Source organism: Alligator sinensis, unplaced genomic scaffold (assembly GCF_000455745.1).
Source record: "Alligator sinensis unplaced genomic scaffold, ASM45574v1 scaffold1207_1, whole genome shotgun sequence".
Lineage (NCBI taxonomy): Eukaryota > Metazoa > Chordata > Crocodylia > Alligatoridae > Alligator > Alligator sinensis.
Window position 1 is genome coordinate 228,385 of NW_005842867.1, and position 9,585 is coordinate 237,969.

The 9,585-nt window shown below is 43.5% G+C and overlaps 1 protein-coding gene across 1 annotated transcript in view; it reads left to right on the forward strand.

Moving 5' to 3' along the window:
- The window catches only part of HUNK (hormonally up-regulated Neu-associated kinase), a gene marked incomplete at its 5' end in the record, with an annotated part of 81,216 nt that overhangs the window by 19,069 nt on the left and 52,562 nt on the right, over positions 1–9,585 (forward strand). Inside the window, one exon of the mRNA XM_025191882.1 lies at positions 8,438–8,730. Within this exon, the coding sequence (XP_025047667.1) occupies positions 8,438–8,730 (293 nt within the window). The remainder of the gene's footprint in view (positions 1–8,437; positions 8,731–9,585) is intronic.

Below are 9,585 nucleotides of genomic sequence, written 5' to 3' on the forward strand. Positions count from 1 at the left end.
TTTTCATATATTCTGTAGAATTTTGCCACATCCTCTCAGGGGTATACTTTTTTCCATTTAAGAGAGACTTTTATTCAAGTCTATTCGTGACCTGCTGTAAACCCTTTTTACACACACTCATCACAGAATTGTTTTTCCTTTTGACCTGAGTGGTCAGCCAAAACTTCAGGGCCTTATGGATTGTCCCAGTTAAGAGAAGCGCTGAAGATGGAGTCGGGTATCTTGAATGCAGTCTTACTTATTTACATTGAACATCCAAAGTCCTGGTTACCAGAACACAATAAAAATTGAACAACAGGCAGTGCCTGTACCCGCATTTCCAAATCCCTTCCAGCCAACATTTGGCCTCCAAAACCCTTTCCCTTAGCTTTTTCTCCCACACTTGTTACTGTATTCTGTCTGGGGCATCCTTGCTGCCTTGATTCCTTCAGCTCTTTTTCTTTGTTCTGCCTTTCCTGCAGATACAAAACCTTTCATAAAACACTAGCCAATGAAAATCCTTTGCCCATGTGTGCCTGGCATGTTTTTATTTTGGACGGTGACACGTGCCCGTGTTTACTATTTTTGTTTTGGCTCCCAAAAAGAGCACATTTGTTTTGTACAACTAGTATAAATGAATGGCAGTGATCATGCTTCCCTCCACCCATTTCAGTGAGCTTTAGATTAACCCAAACAATATGTTTACCACCACAATCCAGAGAAGCAGAATTTGCTCATATGATGTGTCACAGCACAAAGGAGGGTAATTCATTTTAACAGTGTAATTCAATGACAAAAAATAGGGCCTGTTGCTCTTCTGGGTATCCTGTAACCCAAAGCATTTATTTATTTACAGAGGCAAGGATTTGTGTGGGTGATATTGTTTTACTGAACCAACTGCATGGTTGGGATAAAGTTAGGCAATCTTTTGAATGCAAGGCATTCTTCATAATGCCCATGGGGTCCCCAAGTGCTGGCAACCATGAAAACCATGGGGGACAGCCTGTCATTGGGCTGCACCATGAAGCTTTAGGTGCTGATGCTCAGGGAGTTTATTGGCTGGTGGGCATCCTTCATGCTGGCACCTAAAGCCCTGCAGTGCAGCCCAATGCAGGACCACAAAGTGCATTTGAATGCTTATCTCAGGACTGCATCATCAAATCAGTGGCAGAATAGCAGCAGTGCATTCATCTTCTCACTAAACCCTGATTAGAAGGAAAACGTTTACAGACCAATCCTGGGATATTTCTGTTGTAGGATAAGCATAGGCACAACTTGTCCAGGGACAAATGCGACATCTGTTCTTAGCCAAAGTCTGTTTACTCATAGTATGTTTGTAGCTGTCAGCTTTACCCTCTGAGATGGCTTTCCTTCTTCAAACAAACTCATAATTGTTACCTTCTCCCCTCCCCCACAATTTCTTTCGCCCCAATGTCTCCTTTTTTTCTTTCCTAAACTTCTTTCTTTCCTGATCCTCCTTTTGTCACTTCCCCTTACTGAATCTCTTCATCTTCTTTTCCTCTACCTCTGCCCATGCAAGTGAAATTTTGCCACCTTCCCTTGTTACGTACCTGGGACCTGGCGAGGGCGGGTACCAGACAGAGACTTAAAGCAGTACCAAAGCTACCCTGCTCACTTCTGCACACACCCAGGCTCCCAAGGCAGCCAGCAATGAGCACATGTGAAGTATGTGCACACCATTTTTGCTACCTTCTTCAGTTTCCTCCCCATAGGAAGCTGCGTGTGCTGTCTGGCTGGTTACACTAGCCCTGACTCTACTGTGCCCTCCCTGTGGAGTTAGGTGTGTGTGCTGAACACAGATGCTGACCCCTAAGCAAGGAGTTGTCCACAGTTTAAAGGAAGAAAGAGCATGCAGAGGACACACCCGGAGCTGTGTTCTTGTGAAGACTGGTCTGGGGTTTGGCTGTGCTGAGAGGAGGGATGAATGGGTCAGGTTTGCTTGGTCTGTTATCCTTTCTTGTGGGTAAGCAAGGAAGCTTAATATACCAAGGGCAGAACAAACTAAGGGGTGGGGTGGGAAATAACTAATAAAAGCCAGGAAAGGGGATGTGATCCTTCCCCTGTTTAAGCCAGAGTGAAACCAGCAAAACAGAAAATACAATTTTCTCCTTGGATGGAAGGACTTAATTCCTTTTTTATTAGCTTGTCTTTTCCTCTTCTCTCACCTACCTATATGGGGGAAACAAAGCTGCTAGAGCATCCATACCAAACCTGGCGGTCAGAATTTCAGGTTGCAGATGATGAGCATGAGACAATTAATGCTTATGGTATAGAGTAGAGTTGGTACGATATATACCAGGTCATAATACTCCAGAAAGGATGATCTGAAGAACAAGTCTACAAGCTTCCTTTGAATAGGTGGTATGCATTCAACCCAGGGCCTGAGATTAGCAGGTTCTGAAGTCAAAGGGAAAGTTCCTACAGACTTTAAGCCACTGATTCTCAACAGTGTGCTGGGGTGCCTAGAGATCCTATCAGGGGTCACGATTGTATACAATGTTAGCCCTATATAGGTGTGCAAACAAGATTCATAAAACAAACCCAAAGGCTTCGAATAGGAATCCATAGTATTAAAAAAAAAAAAAAAAATCTGACCTGTTGTGGTCTTTCTGAGTTCTTTGCAACAGAAGAATTGCTCTATTTTTCCACAGTGAAAACATGAGTGAAAACTAAGAGCTGGCGTTTCCCAGGGGTGAATCTAATGAGGGGTGCTTTGAATCGAACAAGGTTAAGAACCACTGCTTTAAGCAGTGCAGGATCAGGGTCCATATTCCTGTATAGAAGTGAAAGACTTGGGAGTTCAGCATTCAAATATCTGTTCTTTCTCCTTAGCAGCAGTATAATGTGTGTAGGAGACATTTATTTGCTGTACTATACTGTATAATCAATGAATTGGAGATAACTTGCTGGTATCGATGAGAGATGATTCACAGAATGCTGCAAAAACAGATTTGTGTCCCAAATTGTTAATACTTTGCATATTTTATATCTTATAATTATGCGGGGGTACCATTTTCATTTCCAGATGTTGTTTCCTGGCAGCGTGATATAAACCACTATATATTTTTTTCATTCTGTATGATGTTTTTTCTTCAGCAAATAACTCTTGTGCCTTTATGTCTGAATAGTTTATGGTAGCCTGTGTGTTATTACTCTTATCTCGTTACATGCAAGAACTCATCAGAAGAGTTCTCAACTTCCATTACATAGAAGATCTCATTACATTTAAGAGTGATTTCTTGGTGAATCACTAGGGCTAAGTACAGACAGTCAGAAAACCTGAGGCTGAATCGATTCAGTCTTTGCAGGTTAGTCGAAACTCTAGAGATTAAACTGAGAAACACCTGGACTCACATTTACTTTTGATTCAGGAAATGCAGCCACATGCCTGCAGTGGCTCAGGCCAGAAGCTGGGAGACACTAGAACATACCCCTCTGGTACATAGCCAGTGTGGGCTCTGTGTTTGCTTCCTCTTCCTGCTGCCCCTGAAGTCTCTGGGATTTGTAGCCCACAGTCGCAGCCAGCACTAAGTTTCAGTAAGTTTAGCAGTGGGGCAGCTCTGTACTTGAGGAGAGGTGGGCTTAACCCCTCTCCCTGGCCCCAGACCCCAGCTGGGGTTTGCCGGGGGGGGGCAGTCCCTGCCTTCTCCCCTGCCCCAATCCTTCTCTGCTGGAACAGACAGCATAGCCCAGCCCAGCCCAGGGCTGGAAAGCATGCTGGGATGCTGGCAGACTGTGGTTTATCTTGAACCAGGAAGGGGTCTGGGACAGAAGTTTCATAACTGATTGTGGTCAAACCGGTTTAAGTCTGATACTACATTCAACCAGCTTTGTCTTAAACCAGTTTCAGCCATTTTGAAGGTAGTTTATGTGCACTGAGTTTCTGTTCTGTTACAGGTTTAAACCAGTTTCTGATCACTTAAACTGGTTTGTGTGTAACTTCTGTCCCTAGCCTAGAGGGTTACAAAAATGGTTCAGAACTGACTTTTCTGTTTGTTGTCTTACCTTACAAGTAAATGTAGTTTTTGGTTATTTTTTTTAATATGACTGGTCATGAATGTGGCTTCCAGACGTTTATGGGACTGTTGCCACAGTATTATGTTATATGTTTTACTAATGCAGATGTCTCCTATATATGGCTTAGCTTGATTTATTTAAATATCTTTTAACATAGGTATTTCATTATTTTTTTAACTCAGTTCCTCAGCTGACACAATTCATTCGGGCAATAAAAAGTCAATAATTATTTCTAACTTTTAAATCAAACATTTAGGCCCAGATGCCTAAAGGTATCTGGGGCTCTAGCTCCCATTGATTTTAGTGGGAGTTTGGCTCTGAGACACCCTTGAGGATGTGGTCTTAGTGCTTAATTCCTCAGTTATTTTTGTTATAAAATATAGATGAGAGTATATTTTAAAAAAAGGTGGGGGGAAGAAAAAATCTATTAGCTTGACTTTTTTCTTTGGCTGCTTGTTTAACTAATTCAAAACTAGTTATACCTAGTGAAATGTTTTTATGGAGTTACAAGCAATTGCCATTAGTTTAATTTATTAATGCAATGTATTTATTACAGTAGAATCAGAACGAAGCTAGGGGACACTGGCACCAGGAAATGGCCTCACAACTCTTTCTGAAAGTAGCAGAACATAATACAGTTTTTTATTACTTAGTGCTTCTCTCTCTATCTCTTTTATTTAATATATTGCTCTTAGTCAGGGGCAAGCAATTATTTCTGGTGGAGGGATGCTTAACAAGGTTTGAGCTTATGAGGGCTGCATGGGTAGCCCTGCCCCTTGACAGTTGTCCTGCCCCCTAGCTGCTGTCTTGGGACCAGCCCACTGACCTATGCCACCAGAAATCCCTCCCCTTTGAGGGAGGGTGGGGGGAATTGCCATTTTAGAACCATAAAAAAACCAAATCATATAATAAAAATCAAACCCCTACCATAACATATTTTAATAACAAAAAATATTTTTGTTGTGATTTGTGTTTGTGTAGTGTATGTAGAGATGGCAGCATAATTACTCAAAAATAAATTCTTAGTCTTGTGTATATTGTGTGGGGGGTTGTGGTTGGGGGTGTGTGTGGGAGGTGGGTGTGTGTGGGGAAGTTGTGAGGGGGTTTGGCTGTGTGTGGGGGGCAATAGGGTATGTTGGGAGTTTGTGGGCAGGGTGTGGGTGTGTGGCATTTGTGGGGTATGAGGGAGGGTGGGGAGTGTGGGGACCCCCTCACTTCTCCCATGGTGTGGCAGCAGGCAGAGGCGCTCGGGGAACTTGTACCTGGAGCAGGTGCTCATGCCCACTGGCATGTGGCTCCGGCCAGTGCTGCACATTGCAGCAAATTCAGCCTAGCCAGGCTGCCTCTATTGCCGGCACTCCCTGCCACACATGCACAGCTCCTGCACTCACACGGTAGTGGAGGGAAGTTCCCTGTGCTGAAGCCAGCTGCCTTCCCTGCCCCTTGCCGCATAGGTCCTGGGACTCTGGCAGAAGTGGAGGGGAGCCCCAGCCCCTGCTTCCCCTCAGAGTCCCAGGACCTGTGCAGCAGGGGGCAGTGAAGGCAGCTGGCTCCAGTCCAGGGAGCTTCCCTCCAGTGGCGCCCAAGTGCAGGGGCTGTGCGCATGTGGTTGGGAGCACCAGCGATGGAGGCGATCCGGCCATGCTGCACACCTCATTGTGATATGCAGTACTGGCCAGAGCCACGCACCGCCAGGCACCAGTGTCTCATGTGCCCTGAGTACCCCCACCTGTGGTGCAGCAGCAGTGGAAATTGAGGTTTTTTGGGGGGGGTCCCCCACACCCTGCCCACATGAGCTCTGTGCCCATACTCTTGCCCAGCTCCCTCCCCGCCCCCACCACTTCCCTACCTGCTGCCCGGAGTGAGAGGGATGCCAGGGAAGTGAAGCAGGTTTCCCCGTGGCTGTGCCAGGTGCATGCTAGTTGGAGGACCGGGCCCTTCTGCCCACAAGGGTGGGAGTGAAGTGCAGTAAAGTATGTTGTTGGGATATGTATATGTGGGCGGAAAGGCTGGACAGGGTACAATTAGTTGGTGGGCGTCACGGGTTGGATGACAGTGCCTGGAGGGTTGGGTTGGATCTGGCCTCCGGGCCATATTTGCCCACCCTGCTCTTAGTAGTAGTCATATGTGGTATGAAAGGTTCCAGCAACTCTAAAATCCAAGAGCAAAAAAACTTAAACCAAAGCAAAATACAATCCCCCAACCTCCCCCACAAATTTGTAACAATAAGGCAAAATTGTTACAAAGAAAGGAGGGTGGCCGGGTGAACGTTTTTCTATTAGGAAGTAGTGTTTCTGAGTGCCAGACGAGATACCTTATGCATTAGCAAGTGAGATTAGTAGGAAGTACAAAGCATTTGCTAACATTTTTGCAGCACCAATGTACAGATATTATTTCTTTCTCATTTGGTTAGGCAGAAATTCCTTAACAAAGAAATAAGCCTTGAAAAATACCTTAATAGAGGTTAGATTTAGGCTTGACATCACTCCTTTCAGTGGTTGGTTTGACAGCTGAGATTCTTGACTGAAGATACTTTATTTCCAGTTCTGGAGAACATCAAGGTGGATACCATAGCAACATTGTATCAAAGGAATGCAGCTGGTCTCATGGCTTATGAAAGGTGGTTGTGGCTTGTAGAAGATCCTTGTTTTTATTGAGCTTGTATCAGGACTTTGAATGGGCACTGGAAGCAAATGGGGAAGTATTGTTGTTGGCTATGGTGTTTATGTTCTTGGTATTTCTTTCTGGCTGGAAAGGTGAAGTAATATGTTCTCTGTAAAATATAGTTCCCTGTTTCCTTAGCCATCAGTTCCTAGTACAGTGAATTATAACAGCCTAGTTGCCAGGAATTGAAAGTGTGGTAACTGTGGCTAGATGGCTGTCCAGAAAGAGAGATGTTGTTTTCTGCCAAGCTGGAGATGGAAGGAAGGCTGTTTTCCCTACTGTTATTACTTGGGTATTACTGATTTTTTTTCTAATGAAACTCTTAAGACTTCTCCCTCATTTATTATTATTTCTGCTCTTAACAGAAATAGATAATTCATGGGATCTGGGCATAAAATTGCTTATAGCTTGACCACGGACACATGGTACTACTGCTTGCATAGTGTCGTTATATGGCACTTTGGTGGGTAGCTATCCCACTTTCCACATACTTGCAGAAATTAAACTTCTTTTCAGACAAATTTTCAACTCTACTACATGTAAAATTCAGTGTCATGCAAAAATGTCAAGCTGACTTTTCCTGGTCCTGACAAGCAAACAACTGTTGCTGCAGAAACAATCAGTTGAGCAGCTGGATCTTAGTGCATACGTTAAAAGGGCTTTCTTTTGTTGCAGAGCTCTGAGGAAATGTGGAACACAAGAGAAGCACTTAGTGTTCAGCTGGTGTCTGTTGTTAAATCATTGTGTGGTGCCGATGACCTGCGAGTCTGTACCACCAAATGTAAACGTGGCAGCTTAAGAATTCCATAAATGTCTAAAAACATGACACAAATAAAAGGGAGGCACTATTTTTACTGCAAGCTATTTAAAGAAACTGTCAACACAGTAAATAGAACTAGTGTCCATAGATCTAGAAAAGAATGTCATCATAGACTGTTCTGCTCTCTTGTTTGTGGAGGGCACAAGTCTAGCATGTTGTGCAGAAATAAGAAAGCAAGCTTTTTGAGGCTTAGTGGCAGTATTACACTATGTCCCAAACTCTCCTTTATTTCATCAGAGCTGTTGCTGTCAACTTTACTGGGACTTGAGGTGTTGTGAACAGGTGTAGTATTTGGCAGTGGTATACAAAAGCTTAGTCTGCTTTGCTTCTGCAAGTTCACTGTGTTATTGAAGTAATTGAGGAAGTCTGTTTGGCTGTACATTTTTGAAGAGATTAATGAGGGTGCCAAGCGACTGGGTCCAAGGCTATCTCTTATCTTTATTTTATTTTTCAGTAGTATAAAACTGACTAACTTTTTCCTCTTTGGCTAATTTAAGGGAGGAAAAAAATCCAACTTCTGGTGCAAGTGTAACATCTCAAAACCCAAACCTACAGCCATGAACATATAAAAGTCATATTGAAAGGTCATGTTTATGATCACATTTAAATTTCATCATGAAAATCTTCTGATAAAATAGATCATAAGAATTATAGTGTTTTCAAACTAAGCCTTCAGGTTTCTTTAACAAGGCATTTTCTCCTGTTTTGATAGCCTTATCTTCATAATAGCTTTCTCTATCATTTCATAAAGGGGCATGGAAAGAAATTAAGTCTTGGAGAAAAAAAGGGCAGATATTTCTCTGTGCAGGTCAATAGTGCCTGGAACCGCTTATCAGTTGGTACTGACATCCCTGGATTTACTCAAAGGTTACTTGTACAAGGCCAAAGCTAACACACATGTCTGATATCAGCACTGTGTTCTCTGTTTCTCATCAGGTGGCAGTGAAAGTCATCGACAAGAAGAGAGCCAAGAAAGATACCTACGTTACCAAGAACCTACGACGGGAAGGGCAGATCCAGCAAATGATCCGCCACCCTAATATTGCTCAGTTGCTGGATATATTGGAAACTGAAAACAGCTACTACCTTGTCATGGAGTTGTGCCCTGGCGGCAATTTAATGCACAAGATCTATGAGAAAAAAAGACTGGAGGAACACGAGGCACGCAAATATATCAGGCAGCTTATACTAGCAGTGGAGCATCTTCATCGGGCTGGGGTAGTTCACAGGTAAGGTAAAACCCCTGCTTGCCCCACTTTACCCAGGAGCATTTCAATTACAGTCTGTAGTGGTATATATATTTTTAGAAAACCCTTTGATATAAACATCTTGGGTGCTGACAGATATGGGGGGGAAAAACAAAAATATGCTTTACCAGAAGAGGCAGCATAGTAGTTTGGCCTGGCTTTGCAGCACCTGTATGGATAGGGCACTTCAGCAGGGCTTTTTGCCCCCTTTATCTACTAGCTGATTGAATCAGCTATTAGATAAAAGGGCCACAAAGCCCTGCAGAACCACCTGATCTATACAGATGTTTGGTGAGCCGGGTCCAACTAACTTGATGCCTCTTCTGGGCATGCTTCTGGTTTTCTATACACTCGGTTAGACTGTGTCACCTTCAAAAGCCTTCTCACTGTTTACAAAACAAAGCACAGGAAGTGGCATGGCTGTGTCCATTTTCCTGCTGCTGCTTAGGATAAATCCAGAAGTAGAATGGCAGGAGCACTGCAGAAATTGAGTAGGTATATTAGAGCATGGATAAAGTGGAAGGATGGTCTTGTTATATATGTATTCATCAGGGTTCATGTCCTGGCTGTGTCAGAGACTTCCAGAATTACTGAGGCTCGGATCCTCAGTGGTATTTTGGAAGATAACTCCTATAGATGCCTAATACCTAGTAGGAGTTAGGTGTATAAATACTTTTGAAGATCTGGGCCTAAGGGTATGGGCTCCTGGACAAGTGACCACAGTAAATTAGGGTGTGAATTCAGGGTACCAATTGACATCATAGATTCATAGATGCTGGGGTCGGAAGGGACATCAATAGATCATTGAGTCTGACCCCCTGCATAGGCAGGAAAGAG